The following is a 27,611-nucleotide window of genomic DNA, read 5'->3' as shown; positions in this document are numbered from 1 at the left end:
CTATAGTTGGACCTCCAGCCTCAAAGGACTGAACTACAGATAACAAGGAGGTTGGAAATAGCATTATAAATTTTCACAATTAACTATATTAATCCAATTTTAATTTTAACAGTGGAGACGTTTTGCTGCTTTAATATGTAACACTATGTCCAGCTGCTGAAGGAAGTCTGTTTCGTTTTAGAGCAACACCCCCAATGAAGAGACAATGCACCAATATATAAACTGAAACATGAATATTTTCCTCATAATTAGCAGATTCCTATCTATAAAAAATACAGTAACAATCTGTGTCCTTACAGAGCTTTGTTGGAGGCTTTAACCACTGGCAGCAGCCTCAGAAGAGCCTTCTCTGAAGCAGAGTATTTCTTCAGGTCAAACACATCCAGATCTTTTCCTGATGACACTAAGATGAAACCCAGAGCTGACCACTGAGCAGGAGACAGTTTATCTGTGGAGAGACTTCCTGAACTCAGAGACTGTTGGATCTCCTTCACTAGAGAACGATCATTTAGTTCATTCAGACAGTGGAACAGATTGATGCTTTTCTCTGCAGAGACATTCTCACTGATCTTCTCCTTGATGTACTGAACTGTTTTCTGATTGGTCTGTGAGCTACTTCCTGTCTCTGTCAGCAGACCTTGTAGGAGTCTCTCGTTGGTCTGCAGTGAAAGTCCCAGGAGGAAGCGGAGGAACAAGTCCAAGTGTCCATTTGGACTCTGTAAGGCATGGTTAACAGCTCTCTGATGGAGAGACTTTAGGTGAGATTTATTAAGTAATGAAGATTTCTTAGATCTTTGTGTTTCTTTCATCACGTCAGAACCAGAGTTGATAAAGGTCAGATGAACATGAAGAGCAGCCAGAAACTCCTGAAAGCTCAGATGGACGAAGCAGAACACCATGTCCTGGTACAGACCTCTCTCCTCTTTAAAGATCTGTGTGAACACTCCTGAGTACACTGAGGCTGCTCTGATATCGATGCCACACTCTGTCAGGTCTGATTCATAGAAGATCAGGTTTCCTTTCTGCAACTGATCAAAAGCCAGTTTTCCCAGAGACTCAATCATCTTCCTGCTCTCTGGACTCCAGTGTGGATCTGTTTCAGCTCCTCCATCATACTTGACCTTCTTCACTTTGGTCTGAACCACCAGGAAGTGGATGTACATCTCAGTCAGGGTTCTGGGCAGCTCTCCTCCCTCTCTGGTCTCCAACACATCCTCCAGAACTGTAGCACTGATCCAGCAGAAGACTGGGATGTGGCACATGATGTGGAGGCTTCGTGATGTCTTCATGTGGGAGATGATTATGTTGGCCTGCTGCTTATCTCTGAATCTCTTCCTGAAGTACTCCTCCTTCTGTGGATCATTGAAACCTCTGACCTCTGTTACCATGCCAACACACTGAGGAGGGATCTGATTGGCTGCTGCAGGTCGTGTGGTTATCCAGAGGAGAGCAGAGGGAAGCAGTTTCCCCCTGATGAGGTTTGTCAGCAGAACGTCCACTGAGGTGGACTCTGTAGCATCAGTCAGGATCTCCTGGTTGTGGAAGTCCAGAGGAAGTCGACTCTCATCCAGACCATCAATGATGAACAGAACCTGGAAGTGTTCAAAGCTGCACATTTCTTTGGTTTCACTAAAGAAGTGATGAACAAGTTCCACCAAGCTGAACTTTTTCTCCTTCAGCACATTCAGCTCTCTGAAGGTGAATGGAAATATGAACTGGATGTTCTGGTGGGCTTTGTCTTCAGCCCAGTCCAGAGTGAACTTCTGTGTTAGGACTGTTTTCCCAATGCCAGCCACTCCCTTTGTCATCACTGTTCTGATTGGTTGATCTCTTCCAGGTGGGACTTTAAAGATGTCTTCTTGTCTGATTGTTGTTTCTGGTCTGTGTGGTTTCCTGGATGCTGTTTCAATCTGTCTGACCTCATGTTCATCATTGACCTCTCCAGTCCCTCCCTCTGTGATGTAGAGCTCTGTGTAGATCTGGTTCAGAAGGGTTGGACTTCCTGCCTTAGCAATCCCCTCAAACACAGACTGGAACTTCTTCTTCAGACCAGATTTAAGTTTATGTTGACAAACTGCAGCAAAATGTCCTAAATTAACACAATAACAAAAATCAGATATGAAAAAAAATCATCATTTGAATTTCATTACATCACTTCTGAAGATGTTTTGCATAAATGTGATTCCATCTCTTCAAATTTCAGTAAATGTATAATTTATCTATCATTTCAAATATTTGAAGAAATGCTCTTACTGCTCTCCAGATGGTCAGCCAGCTTTTCCTGCTTCATCCTCCTCAGGAAGTTCAGTGTGATCTTCATCACTGCCTCTCTGCTGCTCCCCCTCTGTTCTTCATCATCACCTTCTAACACCTCATCATCTCTCTGACTCTCTGAACATTCTGGGTAATCTGGACTAAGATCTGTCTGGATCTTCTTCAGTTCTTTCTTCACAAAAGTGACAATATTGTCCTCCAACAGCTGGAACAGAAAAATAGATGAAGGAAACATCAGAGTGAAATCATGGAGCCAAACACCAGATGGATGTTGGACAGACTGACAGTCCTCTGGTCTACAAAGTGCAGCATGAAGGTGACTTTGAACAGAACTCAAGGAAAAGTAGTTCTTGTACACATACAGACCCTAAATATGGAGTCCAGCTGTGTTTGATGCTGCTGGGCAGATGGACCACTGGGGACATTTGAGCTCTGCTGGTCCACTCTGTGGAGGAACCAGAAACAATTATGAAGTCAGGAAATATTCATCCAGCAGTATTCACAGATGAAATGACCAAGATTTCAAATTAAAAGTCCTTAATATAGAAAAACAGAGCATCACATAAACACAATTTAAAGTCAGAAAGAGTAAGATGATCTACGAACTAGAAGAACCTCTGATGGTCCACATCAGCTCAGTTTGGTTGAGTTCCAGCAGATCTCACCAACCACATCATGAAGCTTTCCTTCCCTGCTGAACTTCTCTCACAATGCACAAAGGAACCAAGTTCTGATGGACCAGACTGCTTTACCAGGTATATCACAGTGGGTTGTGGAAATGTGTCCACCTTTAATCTGACATGGAACTAGGAAGCAGCAGATTATTATCATCAACACCCAAACATGGCGATGAACTCGATGAAGGTGTTGTCAATGGAGTTTAGGTCTGGTGAGGAAGGGGACCACTTCATTATTCTTTCATCCTTAAGGCTTTTACTGGCTAGACACATAGTGGAGTACTTTGATGCATGCAATGGAGCATTGTCCTGCATAAAAATCATGGTCTTCTTGAAAGATGCAAACTTGTTCCTGCACCACTGCTTGAAGATACTGTCTTCAACTGGCGTCTGATGCGAAGTGGATCTCTGTGGCCACTACTGATCCAGCTACAGGCCCATCCATCTATCTGGGCCGTCTAGAGTCACTCTCATCTCATCAGTCCCAAAACCTTTGAAAAATCTGCCTTCAAATATGTTGTGGCCCCGTCTTGATGTTTCAACTTATGTGTCTTGTTCAGTAGTGGTCAGGTTTTAGCCTTCCTTACCTTGGCTATGTCTCTTTGTTCTGAACATCTTGTACTTCTGGGAGCTCAAGGTTGGAGTTCTGGAATATAATAGCACTGGAAGGTAATGGCTTCCTGGTAGCTTCATGTCTGATTCTTCTCAATTTTTGCAGCTAATTTACATCTTTCTTTCTCAACATGTTTCTTGCAACTGTGTTTACTATTTGCAGCAAAACATTTGATGGTTCTGTGATACTGTCCCAATATCTAAGCAATTTAAAGAGTGCTGCATCCGTCTGACAGACTTTCCAATTTTGGACTTTTCGGAGTAACTTAAACCTATTTTTTGGCCCATTTTGCTTGAGGAAAAGAAGCTTTCTAACAATTATGCATATCTTGATATAGGGCAGTGCTTCACAATTCCAGTCCTCAGGCCCCCCTGTTCTACATGTTTTAGTATGATCAGCTCTATTTCAGAACAGCTGATTCAGATGATTGCATGTCCTCTTCTGCAGCCATCAAATACCACAGAAGGCTGTTAATCACCCACAGATTCAATCCAGGTGTGTGGCAGAAAGGAAAACAGCCAAAAATGCAAGGCAGGGGGGCCTTAGGACCAGAATTGAGAAACAATGATGTAGGGTGTCCTTAGGCCCCACTCTTCCTCATTAAACAAATACACATTTGCTGATACTCAATAAGCATTCCATGTATACCGCTAGGAGTTGAATAATGTGTATGTAACCCTCTGGGTTCCCAGAAATGTGTGTTATTGTTGTTTTAAAAATGACAAGGTTAACAAATTTAATGTATGTAAACTAATATCTTAAAGTAAGATATGATAATTCCCAAGTCTTATGGTGGGAGGTGAAATGGGTACGAGTTCATCAAAAAGAACTTAAACAAAAGTAAGACTTGTTAATATGTGTTGTTAAAATGTGGTGTTCTGTTACTTTAAGAACAAACAATATGGTATAGTTTATATGGAAAGTACAGCTCAACACGAGGTGTGACAGACAAGAGTGCTGTGTATACCTTTGCTATTGGGTGACTGCTATTCTCCTGAAATCTAATTGTCTGGGGGGCGGGACAAAGGAGAGGAGAAGAAGGATTCACGAGAGCGTGAGGAGAGGACGTTGACGAGGAGACTTGGTGAAGTGTTGCTGGGACTTTGGGTGAGCAGTTGTGTAAGAAAAGCTTGCTCACCTGTGCAACCACCGAGTGGTTGGACAACGGCCTAAGGACCGCTGATGGACCGAGAGTGACGCGTTCGGTGAGCTGAAGGCCGGGGTTTTGCCAAGGAGACGGTGGACCGGGAGAGACCGGGAGAGACCTGCTGCACCTGCGTCGGGTCGCGGTTTGGATTTTCCTCGCCTTCGTGGATAAAGTAGTGCGGGGTTCAACTGCTATCAGGAGACAGGAGTCGTCGGGAAATTACCTACATCAGTCGCTGTGGGTTGAGGACCCGGGGTGAGTGGAGTCAATATCAGGCCTGCAACGGGGGGTTTTAATGACTATTTTGCCGGCTTTTATTTGTTTTATTTTGTTTGGTGGGCCCACTCATTAACACTGGCAGTTATTGTATGTACATTGTTATTAGAAGTAAGAACCCTTATGTGTTCCGGAATGTTATAAATAAGTTACTTCAGAACTCTTGAGCTGTTTAACACAGAGGGAGAGTCCCTATTTATCAACCCAGAGGTTGATAAAGCCTCGTGGACCTTTATTTGTTATTTGTGTTAATATTTGTAAGGGTAACGAAAATACATTTAGGTCTAAATACGGTTCCCACAGTGATACCTGTGGTATATTTTAATTTCCATTCTTGAGTTAGTAAATAAATTCTTTATCCTTATCAAGTGTCCTTATTTATGGGTCAGACATACTCAGTTTTACTGGCTGGACCGTGGGGCGTTACAGTGAGCTTTACGAACCCGGACCGTTAAATCTAGCATAGATGACAGAAAGCACTACATAAATGGTGGCCCGTACGGGGATTACAACACAAAAAACAATAAAAATCAATAAGTAAACAATAAAATAAACTTGTATGTGAAAGCTAGACCCCAAGGTTTATTTAGTTAAGCTGTTTTTTGATGTTAATGTCTGACCCACATTACTATCTTGGTTAAGTTGAATCTGTAGTCTGAAAAAGGAAAAGTAAGAATTAATTAGGACTTTCCAAAGCAGAAATAAGTAAGTACCGTTTTTTCCGCACTATAAGGCGCACCTAAAAACCTTCAATTTTCTCAAGCCGAGAGTGCGCCTTATAATCCGGTGCACCTTATATATGGACCAATATTGAGCCACAACAGGTCACAACAGCCGCCAACTTCATTTTCCCCGGTATAAGAAGAAGCGCATGGTGCACACTGGATTATGTGTAAAGACCCCAAAATGGCTCCTATTAAGAGACACGCTTACAACGCAGAGTTTAAGCTCAAGACGATCAGTAGAACATGGGAACAGAGCAGCAGCGAGAGAATTTAACATGAACGAATCAATGGTGCAGAAGTGGATCTATATTGTGATAGCACTAACGTTTGATTTACCGTAACAGTATCACAGTATCACTGCGGAGAAAAAGTTAGAAGTTTATCTGCTTTATGTGTGATGAGATCTGGATTCACGGTTTAACTAGGTGAATAATAACTAAACCATGAGGCTGAATAGCCTATGTTAATATGATTATAATTTAACAGGTAAAAATAGTAAATGACATGTTTCTGATCATTGATCCTCCTGAATAATGTCCAGCCTTCTTTAAAGAGCAGAAAAATCTGTTTCTGAGACAAACATGTTGGTTTGAAATGACTGAGAGAAGTTTGGTGATCTTAGTGTTGAGTTCTGATATGGAGAAGAACCAGGAATCATTTCCACTCTGACCATCCAAGGAGGAACTGATGGAGATTCAATCAGAACCAGATGGTCCATTAGAGACCATCTGGTTCTGAAAGATATCCACATGAGATATTTTTTATCTTAACTGTGGAAATTGTCAGGATTCAGGTTGGAGTGAGGGATCTTTCCAGAGACAAGCTACGCGGAGGAGTTTGACAGCCTGACGCACCTGCATTGGATTCCGGTAACCAGCGGCTGGCTTCTTAAGAAGCGGTGGAACCACCAGTCATCGCTCGATGGTTACCACTTGTTGGTCAGACTCAGCCTTAAGTTCTCGCAAAATCCATGTTAAGTATTGTCCAGTCATTTTGTCCTTTTTCTCTTCGTTACCTCTCAGATCTTGATCCCGCTTCCCGGAGCCAAGCCTGGAACCCCACCGGTCAGGCGCGTCTCGTTGGTTGGCACCTCCAAACAGTTCTGATCCGCTGCGGCCCGGGACCCTCGAACCTACCTGGACTCTCGTTCCCTCCTGACGTCCCCCAGTCTCAATTCTACCTCATTAAAACAAACCCTCGTAACCGTAAAAATCTGTTCTTCTGTGCGCACCTGCATGTGGGCAAGGAAATTAAAATCCAACATGACAGAACCATCGAGCCATGTTGACCCAGCAGGTCCGCACACAAGACCCGGTCCAACCCCTGCCGACCACCTAGCGCGTCATGATGCCATGCTTCACGCCCTATTGGATCAGCAGACTTTCCAGGGACAGATGATGGATCAACTAAAAACCACGGTCTCGGAATTAGCTTCACAACTGGCTTCCGGCATGCAGCCTCTGAACTTAGCCGGAGCAGCGAACCCCGCTCCATCGCCGCGGGCGGAGCCCCCCGCTCCACCGGAACCGGCGGGGTTGCCCCGGGGCCGGGAAATTTCACCCCCGACTCCCGAACATTATTCAGGTGAAATCGGGAAGTGCGGTGGATTCCTCCTGCAATGCTCTATTGGTTTTGCCCGAGCTCCAGGCTCGTTCCCTGATGACTCCGCCAAAATAGCATATATGGTTGGACTGTTGAAGGGAAAAGCTCTCAAATGGGCAGAAGCGAAATTTAGTCTCATAGCTCTCACTCAAACGGCTCTTGACACCTTCATCGACGAGTTTAAGCAAACCTTTGGTCACGCCGAATCCAGCGCTGAGATTTCCTACCGGCTTTGGAACCTGAAGCAGGCTTCCCGTTCAGTAGCTGAATTCGCCATAGACTTTCGTACCTTAGCCGCCATGTCTGGGTGGAATGACGAAGCTCTTAAAGGAGCTTTTATCCAGGCTCTCGATGACACACTTAAAGATGAGCTGGTTTGCAGGGACGAACCCGCCGACTTGGAGGGGTTGATCTCCCTGGCCATCAGGATCGACAACCGGCTTCGGGGAAGGGCTCGGGGCAGGAAGGAAATTAAACCTGTGTTTTTTTCAAACAACCCTGTACAGGACACTTCCGATGACGCCTCCCCGAACGCGCTCTCGCCTGATGAACTCATGCAGGTTGGTCGAGCACGGATCTCCCCCACTGAGAGGCAGCGGCGGTTGGAAGCCCGGGCATGCTTCTATTGCGGCCTCACAGGCCACTTCGTCACCGCCTGCCCCGCTCGGCTAAAAGGGAGAGCCCACCAGTGATCACGGGAGTCCTGGTGGGTGGTTGCTCCGGTTTGAAATCCCGACTTTCTCTTCCCGTCTCCCTCTCCATCAACCAAAGGTCAGTAAACATCTCGGCTTTGATTGATTCAGGGTGCGAGCAGAACCTGATCGATGCGGATGTAGTAACGCTACTGAATATTCCCACGATCACGCTTCAGGCGCCTATCCTGGTTAAGGCTCTGGATGGTGGCACTCTGCCAACCATTCATCGACAGACCGAACCTGTGGAACTCATAGTCTCAGGCAATCACCGCGAGGTGTTGACCTTTTTTGTGTTTCCCTCCCCACAGTCTCCTCTGGTTCTGGGTTTCCCCTGGCTGAGACGGCATAATCCCCACCTTAATTGGGTTGAGGAGAGAGTGGACGCGTGGAGTAGGTCCTGCCACGCAACCTGCCTACAGTCGGCCCGGCCGAATCCTCGGTGTGACGTCACCCGGGAGGACCAAGAGGAAAAGCAGGATTTGTCTCGAATTCCTCCGGAATACCATGATCTGCACTCGGTGTTTAGGAAAAATAAAGCACTTTCGCTCCCGCCCCACCGCCCCTACGACTGTGTTATTGATCTCCTTCCCGGCGCGCCGTTGCCCTCCAGTCGACTGTATAATATATCGAGGCCAGAGAGAGAGAGCATGCTAACTTATATTAACGAGTCACTGGCGGCAGGCATTATTCGCCCGTCCACGTCCCCGTTAGGGGCCGGGTTTTTCTTTGTTTCAAAAAAAGACGGCTCACTCAGACCATGTATTGATTTTAAATGTTTGAACCAGATCACGATCAAGAATAAGTATCCCCTCCCCCTCCTTTCGTCAGCTTTCGAACCCGTACAAGGCGCCACTGTCTTCACTAAGTTGGACCTACGGAACGCTTACCATCTGGTGCGTATACGGGAGGGCGATGAGTGGAAAACCGCCTTTAAAACCCCGGTGGGCCACTTCGAGTACCTGGTCATGCCCTTCGGGTTGACGAACGCCCCGGCCGTTTTCCAATCCCTGATTAATGACGTGCTGCGGGATTATTTGGACGAGTTTGTATTCGTTTACTTGGATGACATCCTGATTTTTTCTAAGAACATGACAGAGCACAGACGACACGTCAGGTTGGTCCTCCAGCGCCTGCTGGAGAACAGTTTGTATGTCAAGGCAGAGAAGTGCGAGTTTCACGTGCCATCCATCTCGTTCCTGGGGTTCATTTTAGAGAGTGGGCGGGTGAAGCCGGATCCGGGACGGATTCATGCGGTGCTGGAATGGCCGACTCCTGCCTCTCGTAAGCAGTTACAGAGGTTTTTGGGATTCGCCAACTTTTACCGGAGGTTTATCCGCAACTTTAGTCAGACCGCGGGACCCATGACCTGTCTTACCTCCACCAAGTCCCAGTTTTCTTGGACTCCGGAAGCGGATGCAGCCTTCTCGGTCTTGAAGCAAAAGTTCGCGGATGCCCCGGTGCTGATTCAACCGGACCCCGCTCAGCAGTTCACGGTGGAGGTGGATGCTTCCGATTCTGGGGTGGGAGCGGTTTTGTCCCAAGTTTCGCCCTCCTATCACAAGCTGCACCCTTGTGCCTTTTTCTCTCGCCGCCTGTCGCCCGCGGAGAGGAATTATGATGTGGGTGACCGCGAGCTGCTGGCGGTGAAGCTGGCCTTTGCGGAGTGGCGCCACTGGCTGGAGGGAGCCGCACTTCCGGTCGTAGTATGGACAGACCACAAGAACCTGTCCTACCTGCAGGCAGCCAAGCGGTTGAACCCACGGCAATCCAGGTGGTCCCTTTTCTTCTCCCGGTTTAACTTCCTCATCTCTTACAGACCTGGATCGAAGAACGTGAAACCGGATGCTCTCTCCCGACAGTTCTCCTCGGACGACGAAGCTCCTGTCGTGGACACCATAATCCCGAGTTCCTGCGTCCTGGGGGCGGTGTCCTGGGACATCTCTGATCAGGTAATCGCAGCTCAACAGTCTGATCCTGATCCGGGCACCGGCCCTCCGGACCGTATCTATGTTCCCCTCTCTGTTCGTCCCCGTTTAATCCATTGGGCCCACGCCTCTCCTTTTTCTGGTCACCCTGGCACCAGTCGGACCGTGGCTCTTATCCGACGCTCCTTCTGGTGGTCGTGCCTTCACAGGGATGTGAAGGAGTATGTTTCAGCCTGCCCCACCTGTGCGAGAAACAAGTCCCTGCACCAGCCGCCCTGTGGTCTCCTGCAACCCTTACCCATCCCGGCACGTCCCTGGTCCCATGTTGCACTCGATTTTGTCACTGGCCTCCCGCCCTCAAAGGGTTTTACGGTCATTCTCACCGTTGTTGATCGGTTCTCCAAGGCCTGTCACCTGGTTCCCCTTCAGAAACTGCCGTCGGCCTTGGAGACCGCCATGTTGCTCATTAAACATGTTTTCAGGCTTCATGGAATTCCCTCAGAGATCCTGTCCGACAGGGGGCCCCAGTTCGTGTCCAGAGTGTGGAGGGAGTTTTGTGGCGCGCTGGGGGCCAAGGTATCGATGTCCTCAGGGTATCATCCTCAAACCAACGGGCAAACCGAGCGTCTGAATCAGGAAGTGGAGTCTACGCTCCGCTGCCTGTGCTCCTCCAACCCCTCCGCCTGGTCCGTCCATCTGCCCTGGGTTGAGTATGCACACAATTGTCACATTTCCTCTGCGTCTGGTCTCTCCCCTTTTCAGTGTTCTCTGGGGTATCAGCCCCCTCTCCTGCCCTCTGACGAACCGAGGAATGCAGTTGCCTCGGTCCACGGCCACATCCGCAAATGTCAGCGCATCTGGAAGGCCGCCGCAGCGGCCTTGCATCGCACCGCTGCCCTGAACCGCCGCTTTGCGGATAGGAGAAGGAAGCCGGCCCCTCTCTATAGTCCTGGTCAGAGGGTTTGGCTCTCAGCTAAGGATATTCCCCTAAAGGCCGCGCCTCGGAAGCTGTCCCCTAGATTTCTGGGCCCTTTTGAAATTCGGGAGGTGTTAAACCCTTCTGCGGTGAGGCTTAAGCTCCCGCCCTCTCTTAAGGTGCACCCCGTGTTTCATGTCTCCTTGTTGAAACCGGTGAGGACTAGCCCGCTGTGTCCTCCGGTTGCCTCCCCTCCCCCCGCCCGCATCATCGATGGAGCTCCAGCCTATACGGTGAATAAGATTCTGGATGTCCGTCGGCGAGGACGAGGATTTCAGTATCTGGTGGATTGGACAGGGTACGGCCCGGAGGAGCGCTCCTGGATTCCCAGATCGTTTATTCTGGACCCGTCGGTTCTACGTGAGTTTCACGCCTCCAGGCCCAGGAGCGTCGCTGGACCGCCAGGTGGCGGTCGTTGAAGGGGGGGTACTGTCAGGATTCAGGTTGGAGTGAGGGATCTTTCCAGAGACGAGCTACGCGGAGGAGTTTGACAGCCTGACGCACCTGCATTGGATTCCGGTAACCAGCGGCTGGCTTCTTAAGAAGCGGTGGAACCACCAGTCATCGCTCGATGGTTACCACTTGTTGGTCAGACTCAGCCTTAAGTTCTCGCAAAATCCATGTTAAGTATTGTCCAGTCATTTTGTCCTTTTTCTCTTCGTTACCTCTCAGATCTTGATCCCGCTTCCCGGAGCCAAGCCTGGAACCCCACCGGTCAGGCGCGTCTCGTTGGTTGGCACCTCCAAACAGTTCTGATCCGCTGCGGCCCGGGACCCTCGAACCTACCTGGACTCTCGTTCCCTCCTGACGTCCCCCAGTCTCAATTCTACCTCATTAAAACAAACCCTCGTAACCGTAAAAATCTGTTCTTCTGTGCGCACCTGCATATGGGCAAGGAAATTAAAATCCAACATGACAGAAATGGTTAATAATCCACTATGTTGGATGATGTTTGAACCACAGAGATGAAACTGGATTCATATAATTAATTCATAAAAGCCTTTTTCTTTCAGCATTACTCTGTCTGGAAAATAAATTAAATTTAGATTTAGAGAACAATCCAAATATCAATCTAGAAATTAAACTCACTTCTGACTTTTGTGTTTGTGTGTTAAATTTATATTGGATGGTCATAATAACAGATATAAACTGAACAGTTACAGCAGTTAGAAACAGCTCACCTCTCTGATGGTGGAGATCCAGGAGATTTAAAGTCAATGGGACGATCCTTTGAAAAGTCGCTCTTAAAGGACACACAGCTGGGTTCTGGTTCTGGTTCTGGTTTGAGTCTCTGATGGATCCTGACAGAAACATGATGATTAAAACTTAATCTGATTAGTCTTTTCCCATTGCTATCTAGAAACAACCAATCTATGGCAGGTGAGTTTTATTGCTGTCAATCACAATCTCATGTGGCGCTGCTCATCCTCCCTCCTCTCGCTCTGTGCTATGCTGCAGCTAGCATAGCCTGTTGTGAATGCTCAGTCTAGTTAGCAAACTTGCCAATGACAGCAGAAAGACATTTTTCCCGTAATGATAAGATGTTTCTCTACCATTAGCACATTTAGCGGTGAATGAATGAGATTGATTGACAGCGCTAAGACCCTCCTCCTGGTTCTGATTGGTTGTTTTTGGTCAGAACGGTGCATTACTTAAGCTAACAGTAGTAGTTCAGGGAGGAGGAGGAGGAGATTGATCTTTTTTCACAGATTATCTGTTTCATAACAAACTGTCACGACATGGTGACAACTTTAACAAATATGGAGAAAACATATTTTTTATTAAAGTTATATACTGCAGCTTGAATAAAATGCAACTACATAACATTTTTTGAGAAGTCTGAATTGTTTTATGTATATTTTGCACATCGTGTTTCACTGTTGCTGGTGGGGAGAGACATTTCAGTATCTAAAACTAATAGAAAACATTTAAGCAACCTACTTGCATACTGTATGTGGACTGTTTCATGTAAAATTCATGAGCAGTAAATATTGTGCTAGTATCAGTACTGGACCAAACAAAGCAAGGCAGTAGCAAGCCTTTAAAATTGTGACGCTTTTTATGGGTCAAATAGACTCAAATTTTTAACAGCAGCTGCATGGGGCCCCAATTTAATTTTTTGTCATGGGGTCCAAGATTCCTGGCGGCGCCCCTGCAGACAGATCCAAATGACTGATGAACTTGCGCAGATTTCTCTGCAGATGCAACCAGGAGGAATTTGTGAGGCTGCATGTTCAGATCCCAGCAGCTGAACTGCTGGTCTTTTCAGTGAAGTCGTTTGATTTAATTTATTATAAGTTATTGAGGCCACAGTCAGTGATTTTTATCACTGTGGAGAAAAAGTTAGAAGTTTATCTGCTTTATGTGTTATGAGATCTGGATACATGGTTTAACTAGGTGAATAATAACTAAACCATGAGGCTGAATAGCCTATGTTAATATGATTATAATTTAACAGGTAAAAATAGTAAATGACATGATTCTGATCATTGATCCTCCTGAATAATGTCCAGCCTTCTTTAAAGAGCAGAAAAATCTGTTTCTGAGACCAACATGTTGGTTTGAAATGACTGAGAGAAGTTTGGTGATCTTAGTGTTGAGCTCTGACATGGAGAAGAACCAGGAATCATTTCCACTCTGACCATCCAAGGAGGATCTGATGGAGATTCAATCAGAACCAGATGGTCCATTAGAGACCATCTGGTTCTGAAAGATATCCACATGAGATATTTATTTATCTTAACTGTGGAAATTGTTAATAATTCACTATGTTGGATGATGTTTGATCCACAGAGATGAAACTGGATTCATATAATTAATTCATAAAAGCCTTTTTCTTTCAGCATTACTCTGTCTGGAAAATAAATTACATTTAGATTTAGAGAACAATCCAAATATCAATCTAGAAATTAAACTCACTTCTGACTTTTGTGTTTGTGTGTTAAATTAATATTGGATGGTCACAATAACAGATATAAACTGAACAGTTACAGCAGTTAGAAACAGCTCACCTCTCTGATGGTGGAGATCCAGGAGATTTAAAGTCAATGGGACGATCCTTTGAAAAGTCGCTCTTAAAGGACACACAGCTGGGTTCTGGTTCTGGTTTGTGTCTCTGATGGATCCTGACAGAAACATGATGATTAAAACTTAATCTGATTAGTCTTTTCCCATTGCTATCTAGAAACAACCAATCTATGGCAGGTGAGTTTTATTGCTGTCAATCACAATCTCATGTGGCGCTGCTCATCCTCCCTCCTCTCGCTCTGTGCTATGCTGCAGCTAGCATAGCCTGTTGTGAATGCTCAGTCTAGTTAGCAAACTTGCCAATGACAGCAGAAAGACATTTTTCCCGTAATGATAAGATGTTTCTCTACCATTAGCACATTTAGCGGTGAATGAATGAGATTGATTGACAGCGCTAAGACCCTCCTCCTGGTTCTGATTGGTTGTTTTTGGTCAGAACGGTGCATTACTTAAGCTAACAGTAGTAGTTCAGGGAGAAGGTGGAGGAGATTGATTTTTTTTCACAGATTATCTGTTTCATAACAAACTGTCACAACATGGTGACAACTTTAACAAATATGGAGAAAACATATTTTTTATTAAAGTTATATACTGCAGCTTGAATAAAATGCAACTACATAACATTTTTTGAGAAGTCTGAATTGTTTTATGTATATTTTGCACATCGTGTTTCACTGTTGCTGGTGGGGAGAGACATTTCAGTATCTAGAACTAATAGAAAACATTTAAGCAACCTACTTGCATACTGTATGTGGACTGTTTCATGTAAAATTCATGAGCAGTAAATATTGTGCTAGTATCAGTATTGGACCAAACAAAGCAAGGCAGTAGCAAGCCTTTAAAATTGTGACGCTTTTTATGGGTCAAATAGACTCAAATTTTTAACAGCACCTTCACGGGGCCCCAATTTAATTTTTTGTCATGGGGCCCAAGATTCCTGGCGGCGCCCCTGCAGACAGATCCAAATGACTGATGAACTTGCGCAGATTTCTCTGCAGATTCAACCAGGAGGAATTTGTGAGGCTGCATGTTCAGATCCCAGCAGCTGAACTGCTGGTATTTTCAGTGAAGTCGTTTAATTTAATTTATTATAAGTTATTGAGGCCACAGTCAGTGATTTTTATCACTGTGGAGAAAAAGTTAGAAGTTTATCTGCTTTATGTGTGATGAGATCTGGATTCACGGTTTAACTAGGTGAATAATAACTAAACCATGAGGCTGAATAGCCTATGTTAATATGATTATATTTTAACAGGTAAAAATAGTAAATGACATGATTCTGATCATTGATCCTCCTGAATAATGTCCAGCCTTGTTTAAAGAGCAGAAAAATCTGTTTCTGAGACCAACATGTTGGTTTGAAATGACTGAGAGAAGTTTGGTGATCTTAGTGTTGAGCTCTGACATGGAGAAGAACCAGGAATCATTTCCACTCTGACCATCCAAGGAGGATCTGATGGAGATTCAATCAGAACCAGATGGTCCATTAGAGACCATCTGGTTCTGAAAGATATCCACATGAGATATTTTTTATCTTAACTGTGGAAATGGTTAATAATCCACTATGTTGGATGATGTTTGAACCACAGAGATGAAACTGGATTCATATAATTAATTCATAAAAGCCTTTTTCTTTCAGCATTACTCTGTCTGGAAAATAAATTAAATTTAGATTTAGAGAACAATCCAAATATCAATCTAGAAATTAAACTCACTTCTGACTTTTGTGTTTGTGTGTTAAATTTATATTGGATGGTCACAATAACAGATATAAACTGAACAGTTACAGCAGTTAGAAACAGCTCACCTCTCTGATGGTGGAGATCCAGGAGATTTAAAGTCAATGGGACGATCCTTTGAAAAGTCGCTCTTAAAGGACACACAGCTGGGTTCTGGTTCTGGTTTGTGTCTCTGATGGATCCTGACAGAAACATGATGATTAAAACTTAATCTGATTAGTCTTTTCCCATTGCTATCTAGAAACAACCAATCTATGGCAGGTGAGTTTTATTGCTGTCAATCACAATCTCATGTGGCGCTGCTCATCCTCCCTCCTCTCGCTCTGTGCTATGCTGCAGCTAGCATAGCCTGTTGTGAATGCTCAGTCTAGTTAGCAAACTTGCCAATGACAGCAGAAAGACATTTTTCCCGTAATGATAAGATGTTTCTCTACCATTAGCACATTTAGCGGTGAATGAATGAGATTGATTGACAGCGCTAAGACCCTCCTCCTGGTTCTGATTGGTTGTTTTTGGTCAGAACGGTGCATTACTTAAGCTAACAGTAGTAGTTCAGGGAGGAGGAGGAGGAGATTGATCTTTTTTCACAGATTATCTGTTTCATAACAAACTGTCACGACATGGTGACAACTTTAACAAATATGGAGAAAACATATTTTTTATTAAAGTTATATACTGCAGCTTGAATAAAATGCAACTACATAACATTTTTTGAGAAGTCTGAATTGTTTTATGTATATTTTGCACATCGTGTTTCACTGTTGCTGGTGGGGAGAGACATTTCAGTATCTAGAACTAATAGAAAACATTTAAGCAACCTACTTGCATACTGTATGTGGACTGTTTCATGTAAAATTCATGAGCAGTAAATATTGTGCTAGTATCAGTATTGGACCAAAGAAAGCAAGGCAGTAGCAAGCCTTTAAAATTGTGACGCTTTTTATGGGTCAAATAGACTCAAATTTTTAACAGCAGCTGCATGGGGCCCCAATTTAATTTTTTGTCATGGGGTCCAAGATTCCTGGCGGCGCCCCTGCAGACAGATCCAAATGACTGATGAACTTGCGCAGATTTCTCTGCAGATGCAACCAGGAGGAATTTGTGAGGCTGCATGTTCAGATCCCAGCAGCTGAACTGCTGGTATTTTCAGTGAAGTCGTTTGATTTAATTTATTATAAGTTATTGAGGCCACAGTCAGTGGTTTTTATCACTGTGGAGAAAAAGTTAGAAGTTTATCTGCTTTATGTGTTATGAGATCTGGATTCACGGTTTAACTAGGTGAATAATAACTAAACCATGAGGCTGAATAGCCTATGTTAATATGATTATAATTTAACAGGTAAAAATAGTAAATGACATGATTCTGATCATTGATCCTCCTGAATAATGTCCAGCCTTCTTTAAAGAGCAGAAAAATCTGTTTCTGAGACAAACATGTTGGTTTGAAATGACTGAGAGAAGTTTGGTGATCTTAGTGTTGAGCTCTGACATGGAGAAGAACCAGGAATCATTTCCACTCTGACCATCCAAGGAGGATCTGATGGAGATTCAATCAGAACCAGATGGTCCATTAGAGACCATCTGGTTCTGAAAGATATCCACATGAGATATTTATTTATCTTAACTGTGGAAATTGTTAATAATTCACTATGTTGGATGATGTTTGATCCACAGAGATGAAACTGGATTCATATAATTAATTCATAAAAGCCTTTTTCTTTCAGCATTACTCTGTCTGGAAAATAAATTACATTTAGATTTAGAGAACAATCCAAATATCAATCTAGAAATTAAACTCACTTCTGACTTTTGTGTTTGTGTGTTAAATTTATATTGGATGGTCACAATAACAGATATAAACTGAACAGTTACAGCAGTTAGAAACAGCTCACCTCTCTGATGGTGGAGATCCAGGAGATTTAAAGTCAATGGGACGATCCTTTGAAAAGTCGCTCTTAAAGGACACACAGCTGGGTTCTGGTTCTGGTTTGTGTCTCTGATGGATCCTGACAGAAACATGATGATTAAAACTTAATCTGATTAGTCTTTTCCCATTGCTATCTAGAAACAACCAATCTATGGCATGTGAGTTTTATTGCTGTCAATCACAATCTCATGTGGTGCTGCTCATCCTCCCTCCTCTCGCTCTGTGCTATGCTGCAGCTAGCATAGCCTGTTGTGAATGCTCAGTCTAGTTAGCAAACTTGCCAATGACAGCAGAAAGACATTTTTCCCGTAATGATAAGATGTTTCTCTACCATTAGCACATTTAGCGGTGAATGAATGAGATTGATTGACAGCGCTAAGACCCTCCTCCTGGTTCTGATTGGTTGTTTTTGGTCAGAACGGTGCATTACTTAAGCTAACAGTAGTAGTTCAGGGAGGAGGAGGAGGAGATTGATTTTTTTTCACAGATTATCTGTTTCATAACAAACTGTCACAACATGGTGACAACTTTAACAAATATGGAGAAAACATATTTTTTATTAAAGTTATATACTGCAGCTTGAATAAAATGCAACTACATAACATTTTTTGAGAAGTCTGAATTGTTTTATGTATATTTTGCACATCGTGTTTCACTGTTGCTGGTGGGGAGAGACATTTCAGTATCTAGAACTAATAGAAAACATTTAAGCAACCTACTTGCATACTGTATGTGGACTGTTTCATGTAAAATTCATGAGCAGTAAATATTGTGCTAGTATCAGTATTGGACCAAACAAAGCAAGGCAGTAGCAAGCCTTTAAAATTGTGACGCTTTTTATGGGTCAAATAGACTCAAATTTTTAACAGCACCTTCACGGGGCCCCAATTTAATTTTTTGTCATGGGGCCCAAGATTCCTGGCGGCGCCCCTGCAGACAGATCCAAATGACTGATGAACTTGCGCAGATTTCTCTGCAGATTCAACCAGGAGGAATTTGTGAGGCTGCATGTTCAGATCCCAGCAGCTGAACTGCTGGTATTTTCAGTGAAGTCGTTTAATTTAATTTATTATAAGTTATTGAGGCCACAGTCAGTGATTTTTATCACTGTGGAGAAAAAGTTAGAAGTTTATCTGCTTTATGTGTGATGAGATCTGGATTCACGGTTTAACTAGGTGAATAATAACTAAACCATGAGGCTGAATAGCCTATGTTAATATGATTATATTTTAACAGGTAAAAATAGTAAATGACATGATTCTGATCATTGATCCTCCTGAATAATGTCCAGCCTTGTTTAAAGAGCAGAAAAATCTGTTTCTGAGACCAACATGTTGGTTTGAAATGACTGAGAGAAGTTTGGTGATCTTAGTGTTGAGCTCTGACATGGAGAAGAACCAGGAATCATTTCCACTCTGACCATCCAAGGAGGATCTGATGGAGATTCAATCAGAACCAGATGGTCCATTAGAGACCATCTGGTTCTGAAAGATATCCACATGAGATATTTTTTATCTTAACTGTGGAAATGGTTAATAATCCACTATGTTAGATGATGTTTGAACCACAGAGATGAAACTGGATTCATATAATTAATTCATAAAAGCCTTTTTCTTTCAGCATTACTCTGTCTGGAAAATAAATTAAATTTAGATTTAGAGAACAATCCAAATATCAATCTAGAAATTAAACTCACTTCTGACTTTTGTGTTTGTGTGTTAAATTTATATTGGATGGTCACAATAACAGATATAAACTGAACAGTTACAGCAGTTAGAAACAGCTCACCTCTCTGATGGTGGAGATCCAGGAGATTTAAAGTCAATGGGACGATCCTTTGAAAAGTCGCTCTTAAAGGACACACAGCTGGGTTCTGGTTCTGGTTCTGGTTTGTGTCTCTGATGGATCCTGACAGAAACATGATGATTAAAACTTAATCTGATTAGTCTTTTCCCATTGCTATCTAGAAACAACCAATCTATGGCAGGTGAGTTTTATTGCTGTCAATCACAATCTCATGTGGCGCTGCTCATCCTCCCTCCTCTCGCTCTGTGCTATGCTGCAGCTAGCATAGCCTGTTGTGAATGCTCAGTCTAGTTAGCAAACTTGCCAATGACAGCAGAAAGACATTTTTCCCGTAATGATAAGATGTTTCTCTACCATTAGCACATTTAGCGGTGAATGAATGAGATTGATTGACAGCGCTAAGACCCTCCTCCTGGTTCTGATTGGTTGTTTTTGGTCAGAACGGTGCATTACTTAAGCTAACAGTAGTAGTTCAGGGAGGAGGAGGAGGAGATTGATTTTTTTTCACAGATTATCTGTTTCATAACAAACTGTCACAACATGGTGACAACTTTAACAAATATGGAGAAAACATATTTTTTATTAAAGTTATATACTGCAGCTTGAATAAAATGCAACTACATAGTATTTTTTGAGAAGTCTGAATTGTTTTATGTATATTTTGCACATCGTGTTTCACTGTTGCTGGTGGGGAGAGACATTTCAGTATCTAGAACTAATAGAAAACATTTAAGCAACCTACTTGCATACTGTATGTGGACTATTGCATGTAAAATTCATGAGCAGTAAATATTGTGCTAGTATCAGTATTGGACCAAACAAAGCAAGGCAGTAGCAAGCCTTTAAAATTGTGACGCTTTTTATGGGTCAAATAGACTCAAATTTTTAACAGCACCTTCACGGGGCCCCAATTTAATTTTTTGTCATGGGGTCCAAGATTCCTGGCGGCGCCCCTGCAGACAGATCCAAATGACTGATGAACTTGCGCAGATTTCTCTGCAGATGCAACCAGGAGGAATTTGTGAGGCTGCATGTTCAGATCCCAGCAGCTGAACTGCTGGTATTTTCAGTGAAGTCGTTTAATTTAATTTATTATAAGTTATTGAGGCCACAGTCAGTGGTTTTTATCACTGTGGAGAAAAAGTTAGAAGTTTATCTGCTTTATGTGTTATGAGATCTGGATTCATGGTTTAACTAGGTGAATAATAACTAAACCATGAGGCTGAATAGCCTATGTTAATATGATTATATTTTAACAGGTAAAAATAGTAAATGACATGATTCTGATCACTGATCCTCCTGAATAATGTCCAGCCTTGTTTAAAGAGCAGAAAAATCTGTTTCTGAGACAAACATGTTGGTTTGAAATGACTGAGAGAAGTTTGGTGATCTTAGTGTTGAGCTCTGACATGGAGAAGAACCAGGAATCATTTCCACTCTGACCATCCAAGGAGGATCTGATGGAGATTCAATCAGAACCAGATGGTCCATTAGAGACCATCTGGTTCTGAAAGATATCCACATGAGATATTTTTTATCTTAACTGTGGAAATGGTTAATATTCCACTATGTTGATCTTTGAACTATGTTGATCTTTGAACCACAGAGATAAAACTGGAATCATAAAATTAATTCATAAAAGCCTTTTTCTTTCAGCATTACTCTGTCTGGAAAATAAATTAAATTTATATTTAGAGAACAATCCAAATATCAATCTAGAAATTAAACTCACTTCTGACTTTTGTGTTTGTGTGTTAAATTAATATTGGATGGTCATAATGACAGATATAAACTGAACAGTTACAGCAGTTAGAAACAGCTCACCTCTCTGATGGTGGAGATCCAGGAGATTTAAAGTCAATGGGACGATCCTTTGAAAAGTCGCTTTTAAAGGACACAGAGCTGGGTTCTGGTTCTGGTTCTGGTTTGAGTCTCTGATGGATCCTGACAGAAACATGATGATTAAAACTTAATCTGATTAGTCTTTTCCCATTGCTATCTAGAAACAACCAATCTATGGCAGGTGAGTTTTATTGTTGTCAATCACAATCTCATGTGGCGCTGCTCATCCTCCCTCCTCTCGCTCTGTGCTATGCTGCAGCTAGCATAGCCTGTTGTGAATGCTCAGTCTAGTTAGCAAACTTGCCAATGACAGCAGAAAGACATTTTTCCCGTAATGATAAGATGTTTCTCTACCATTAGCACATTTAGCGGTGAATGAATGAGATTGATTGACAGCGCTAAGACCCTCCTCCTGGTTCTGATTGGTTGTTTTTGGTCAGAACGGTGCATTACTTAAGCTAACAGTAGTAGTTCAGGGAGGAGGAGGAGGAGATTGATCTTTTTTCACAGATTATCTGTTTCATAACAAACTGTCACAACATGGTGACAACTTTAACAAATATGGAGAAAACATATTTTTATTAAAGTTATATACTGCAGCTTGAATAAAATGCAACTACATAACATTTTTTGAGAAGTCTGAATTGTTTTATGTATATTTTGCACATCGTGTTTCACTGTTGCTGGTGGGGAGAGACATTTCAGTATCTAAAACTAATAGAAAACATTTAAGCAACCTACTTGCATACTGTATGTGGACTATTGCATGTATAATTCATGAGCAGTAAATATTGTGCTAGTATCAGTATTGGACCAAAGAAAGCAAGGCAGTAGCAAGCCTTTAAAATTGTGACGCTTTTTATGGGTCAAATAGACTCAAATTTTTAACAGCAGCTGCATGGGGGCCCCAATTTAATTTTTTGTCATGAGGCCCAAGATTCCTGGCGGCGCCCCTGCAGGCAGATCCAAATGACTGATGAACTTGCGCAGATTTCTCTGCAGATGCAACCAGGAGGAATTTGTGAGGCTGCATGTTCAGATCCCAGCAGCTGAACTGCTGGTATTTTCAGTGAAGTCGTTTAATTTAATTTATTATAAGTTATTGAGGCCACAGTCAGTGATTTTTATCACTGCGGAGAAAAAGTTAGAAGTTTATCTGCTTTATGTGTTATGAGATCTGGATTCATGGTTTAACTAGGTGAATAATAACTAAACCATGTGGCTGAATAGCCTATGTTAATATGATTATAATTTAACAGGTAAAAATAGTAAATGACATGTTTCTGATCACTGATCCTCCTGAATAATGTCCAGCCTTGTTTAAAGAGCAGAAAAATCTGTTTCTGAGACAAACATGTTGGTTTGAAATGACTGAGAGAAGTTTGGTGATCTTAGTGTTGAGCTCTGACATGGAGAAGAACCAGGAATCATTTCCACTCTGACCATCCAAGGAGGATCTGATGGAGATTCAATCAGAACCAGATGGTCCGTTAGAGACCATCTGGTTCTGAAAGATATCCACATGAGATATTTATTTAGCTTAACTGTGGAAATGGTTAATAATCCACTATGTTGATCTTTGAACTATGTTGATTTTTGAACCACAGAGATAAAACTGGAATCATAAAATTAATTCATAAAAGCCTTTTTCTTTCAGCATTACTCTGTCTGGAAAATAAATTAAATTTATATTTAGAGAACAATCCAAATATCAATCTAGAAATTAAACTCACTTCTGCCTTTTGTGTTTGTGTGTTAAATTAATATTGGATGATCACAATAACAGATATAAACTGAACAGTTACAGCAGTTAGAAACAGCTCACCTCTCTGATGGTGGAGATCCAGGAGATTTAAAGTAAATCGCATCCTTTGACATGTCGCTTTTAAAGGACACAGAGCTGGGTTCTGGTTCTGGTTCTGGTTTGAGTCTCTGATGGATCCTGACAGAAACATGATGATTAAAACTTAATCTGATTAGTCTTTTCCCATTGCTATCTAGAAACAACCAATCTATGGCATGTGAGTTTTATTGCTGTCAATCACAATCTCATGTGGCGCTGCTCATCCTCCCTCCTCTCGCTCTGTGCTATGCTGCAGCTAGCATAGCCTGTTGTGAATGCTCAGTCTAGTTAGCAAACTTGCCAATGACAGCAGAAAGACATTTTTCCCGTAATGATAAGATGTTTCTCTACCATTAGCACATTTAGCGGTGAATGAATGAGATTGATTGACAGCGCTAAGACCCTCCTCCTGGTTCTGATTGGTTGTTTTTGGTCAGAATGGTGCATTACTTAAGCTAACAGTAGTAGTTCAGGGAGGAGGAGGAGGAGATTGATTTTTTTTCACAGATTATCTGTTTCATAACAAACTGTCACAACATGGTGACAACTTTAACAAATATGGAGAAAACATATTTTTTATTAAAGTTATATACTGCAGCTTGAATAAAATGCAACTACATAGCATTTTTTGAGAAGTCTGAATTGTTTTATGTATATTTTGCACATCGTGTTTCACTGTTGCTGGTGGGGAGAGACATTTCAGTATCTAGAACTAATAGAAAACATTTAAGCAACCTACTTGCATACTGTATGTGGACTGTTTCATGTAAAATTCATGAGCAGTAAATATTGTGCTAGTATCAGTACTGGACCAAACAAAGCAAGGCAGTAGCAAGCCTTTAAAATTGTGACTCTTTTTATGGGTCAAATAGACTCAAATTTTTAACAGCAGCTGCATGGGGCCCCAATTTAATTTTTTGTCATGGGGCCCAAGATTCCTGGCGGCGCCCCTGCAGACAGATCCAAATGACTGATGAACTTGCGCAGATTTCTCTGCAGATGCAACCAGGAGGAATTTGTGAGGCTGCATGTTCAGATCCCAGCAGCTGAACTGCTGGTATTTTCAGTGAAGTCGTTTAATTTAATTTATTATAAGTTATTGAGGCCACAGTCAGTGATTTTTATCACTGTGGAGAAAAAGTTAGAAGTTTATCTGCTTTATGTGTTATGAGATCTGGATTCATGGTTTAACTAGGTGAATAATAACTAAACCATGTGGCTGAATAGCCTATGTTAATATGATTATAATTTAACAGGTAAAAATAGTAAATGACATGATTCTGATCATTGATCCTCCTGAATAATGTCCAGCCTTGTTTAAAGAGCAGAAAAATCTGTTTCTGAGACAAACATGTTGGTTTGAAATGACTGAGAGAAGTTTGGTGATCTTAGTGTTGAGCTCTGACATGGAGAAGAACCAGGAATCATTTCCACTCTGACCATCCAAGGAGGATCTGATGGAGATTCAATCAGAACTGAATGTTAAGTTAGAGAACATGTCGTTCTGAAAGATATCCACATGAGATATTTATTTAGCTTAACTGTGGAAATGGTTAATAATCCACTATGTTGATCTTTGAACCACAGAGATAAAACTGGAATCATAAAATTAATTCATAAAAGCCTTTTTCTTTCAGCATTACTCTGTCTGGAAAATAAATTACATTTATATTTAGAGAACAATCCAAATATCAATCTAGAAATTAAACTCACTTCTGACTTTTGTGTTTGTGTGTTAAATTAATATTGGATGGTCATAATAACAGATATAAACTGAACAGTTACAGCAGTTAGAAACAGCTCACCTCTCTGATGGTGGAGATCCAGGAGATTTAAAGTAAATCGCATCCTTTGACATGTCGCTTTTAAAGGACACAGAGCTGGGTTCTGGTTCTGGTTCTGGTTTGAGTCTCTGATGGATCCTGACAGAAACATGATGATTAAAACTTAATCAGCAAAGAGGAGCAGCAGCAGCTTCATCACCACGTCTGTTCTGGCCTGATATAGTGAACGCTGTGTGAAAAGGGCTGTGGACAGTTAGAGATGGTGACCTCACCTCTGACCTTTGCTCTGGCTCTCATCTTCCCCACACAGAGTGGTTTTAGAGGGAGGGACTCCCTCCTCTCTGTCCTCACACTGATCCATGCTGCTGAATTCACATCAGCTCACACACACTTTCTACCTTCACCTGCAGAGGAAACACACATCATTCATCTGCACATCAACTCTGATCATCCTTTACATCATTAGAGCTGGAAAAAGATCAGCTGCTCCTCCTCTGATTGGCTCTTCTTCTCTGCTTCATATCAGTGTCAGGTGAATGCAGTCAGACAGCAGAGAGGCAGAGGAAGCTGCCATCAGCTGCTGCACTTCTACTATCAGTCCACTAGATGGAGACATGGAGCAACATTTACATTCACTGATTCAACCTGAACAGGAAGTATTTTAGTTAGTTAATTAATAATCTCTACAACAAGTGTGACATGAACAAGTGGATTATCTGCTCTATCAAAGTTCAACTGTTTAATAATCTGACTGAATCAAAGACATTTTAAGAATAATATTTCAATTTGAAACAAAGCAGAAACGAAACTCTTTTGTTTGACATTAATGGTTGAGACTGGAGTTTTATTCCTGGAAATAAAATGATGAATGATTTTGTTTAAAGAATAAAATAAAGAAACATCAACTTTCATCATGTTTTTCTTCCAATTCATCACTAATTTAATAATCCTGTAGATTAGCTTTCAAACAGCAGAGATGAAACTTTGAGCTGAATTTTAAAGGGAACATTTTATCTAAATGTCAGAGAACCGAAACAAGTAGAAAAGTTTCTGTAGATTAACTTCAAGTAGAAAACAAAACAGACTTACAGTTTGTTCAAACTGTCCAAAGAGTTGAAGACGAATATCTGAACAACAGACTGAAACCCAACAGAACCGCAGGAGAACCAGACTAATGCCACACCTGTACAGAGACACAACAGAACTGGACTTTTACCTGACATAAACAACATGAGTTCAAAGTCAAAGTGTTATAAATGTTGCATAAGTGATTATATGACAGCTCACCTGGTTTGTAGTTTCTTCTTTCAGAGCAGCAGAACCAGGAAGTAGAAGGTCTGCAGTGAAATCAGAGGCAGGTTGATAAATCTTCATGAGACAGGAGAGAAGTTCTGATGAAAATGTTTCATGATGGAGTCATGAGGAGAAATGAGCCCAGAGAAAAGAACAGCTGGTTGCTTCCTGCTGCTGTAACTGGTCAGAATATAATTACAAGCAGAAAATAATCAGAAACATTAAACTAAACTATAATTCTTAACATCACCACAGTACTGCAGCTAAAACCACACATTGTTCTAATGCAGATTATTCCTGAAGCTCCTATATAATCATTGATCATTATGTTAGTGTGGTGAGCAGAGTGAGGACAGTCTCTGTTTAAAACCAGGATCAGCTGAGGAGGTTCTGCTGATCCAGGTTGAAACCCTGATTTCATTTCAATCATCAACCTGAATTTAAAGTCAGAGTCAGATCAAGCAGCAGAGAGGTGGCAGCTTGTTCCAGACTCATTATTTACACATGCAGCTGTTTTCCAGCTGTTCTCCACAGCTGGAGGGAGGGGGGATGTTTGGGAGGAGAGAACCTGAACATTCAACCTCCAGGTTTCACAGCTGGATTCTGACCTCAGCAGCTGGAACAATGACACAGATGAAACCAGTGACTCCTGAAAAATGGGATGTTTGGATCTGAGCAGGTCTGCAGATTCCACTGACTGGGATTTATTCAGAAAATGTCTCAGAGCTGAGAAGAGCTGAGCTTCTTTAGACTGAATGCTGGGAAATCTGCCCTCCTCCCATTCAGTGATGTTCAGGTTCTGAACTTTAAAAACTAAAATCAGTTGGAAACATCAGGAATTTGTCCACTAATAGTGATAATAATAAAACCAAACACTTCTGCTGTTAATTTAGTAAAGTCGCCATCTTGTATTTTAAAAATTGTTTCTCTTTTTAACAAATCAAACTGATTAGACTTATTATTTTGAAGCAACAATCATTAGTTTAATTTATTGATTATGTTATTGGCAAACTAATATAAACTTAAACTGATGTATGGAGGAACAAACATGCCTCAGTCAAGATAATCACCATTTATATCATAATTATCGCCATAACAACATAAGCTAACAAAGCTAACATCTTATATTCCACAAATATAAAGACTGTAATTTTTAGATTAAAAATATATAAAAAATTATATATTTATGTCCAGTTTTATTTGCTATAACAGAGTTTTATGGCCACACTAAGGAAAAATATACAAATAAAATTACAAAGTAAGTGTGTCTGTTTGGCGGGAATATTATTCTAAGTTAACATCTGCTGATCATGTTACATTAAATGCTTGTGAATCTCACCAACAGAACCTGTTTGGGTTAAACACACAAGGTAGGAAGTTGTTTTCCTGCAGCTGCTTGGGAACCAGACTGTCTCTCCATGTTTTGGATCCTTATCCTTG

The 27,611-nt window shown here is 42.0% G+C and overlaps 1 protein-coding gene across 2 annotated transcripts in view; it reads right to left on the bottom strand.

Moving 5' to 3' along the window:
* LOC111609421 (NACHT, LRR and PYD domains-containing protein 3-like) overlaps nucleotides 1–25,185 on the bottom strand; it is a 33,073-nt gene extending 7,888 nt beyond the window's left edge. The window contains exons 1-12 of one of the 2 annotated variants that reach the window (XM_023337867.1): nucleotides 25,151–25,185; nucleotides 24,900–25,016; nucleotides 23,077–23,193; nucleotides 21,234–21,353; nucleotides 19,392–19,511; nucleotides 17,569–17,682; nucleotides 15,745–15,858; nucleotides 13,922–14,035; nucleotides 12,092–12,211; nucleotides 2,641–2,719; nucleotides 2,257–2,479; nucleotides 298–2,089 (exon numbers count right to left, since the gene is read on the bottom strand). In XM_023337867.1, coding sequence (XP_023193635.1) covers nucleotides 298–2,089; nucleotides 2,257–2,479; nucleotides 2,641–2,719; nucleotides 12,092–12,211; nucleotides 13,922–14,035; nucleotides 15,745–15,858; nucleotides 17,569–17,682; nucleotides 19,392–19,511; nucleotides 21,234–21,353; nucleotides 23,077–23,193; nucleotides 24,900–24,952 — 2,966 coding nt within the window. In that variant the 5' untranslated portion in view covers nucleotides 24,953–25,016; nucleotides 25,151–25,185. Of the gene's footprint in view, nucleotides 1–297; nucleotides 2,090–2,253; nucleotides 2,480–2,640; nucleotides 2,720–12,091; nucleotides 12,212–13,921; nucleotides 14,036–15,744; nucleotides 15,859–17,568; nucleotides 17,683–19,391; nucleotides 19,512–21,233; nucleotides 21,354–23,076; nucleotides 23,194–24,899; nucleotides 25,017–25,150 lie in introns of both variants that reach the window. The other variant, XM_023337868.1, reaches the window with a different exon arrangement.
* Between the last annotated feature and the right edge of the window lie 2,426 nt (nucleotides 25,186–27,611).

The sequence above is a fragment of the Xiphophorus maculatus genome, chromosome 8 (genome assembly GCF_002775205.1).
Source record: "Xiphophorus maculatus strain JP 163 A chromosome 8, X_maculatus-5.0-male, whole genome shotgun sequence".
In the NCBI taxonomy this organism is placed as follows: Eukaryota; Metazoa; Chordata; class Actinopteri; order Cyprinodontiformes; family Poeciliidae; genus Xiphophorus; species Xiphophorus maculatus.
The sequence above is the reverse complement of the archived record's forward strand: the minus strand, read 5'-3'. Positions and strand labels throughout refer to the sequence as shown.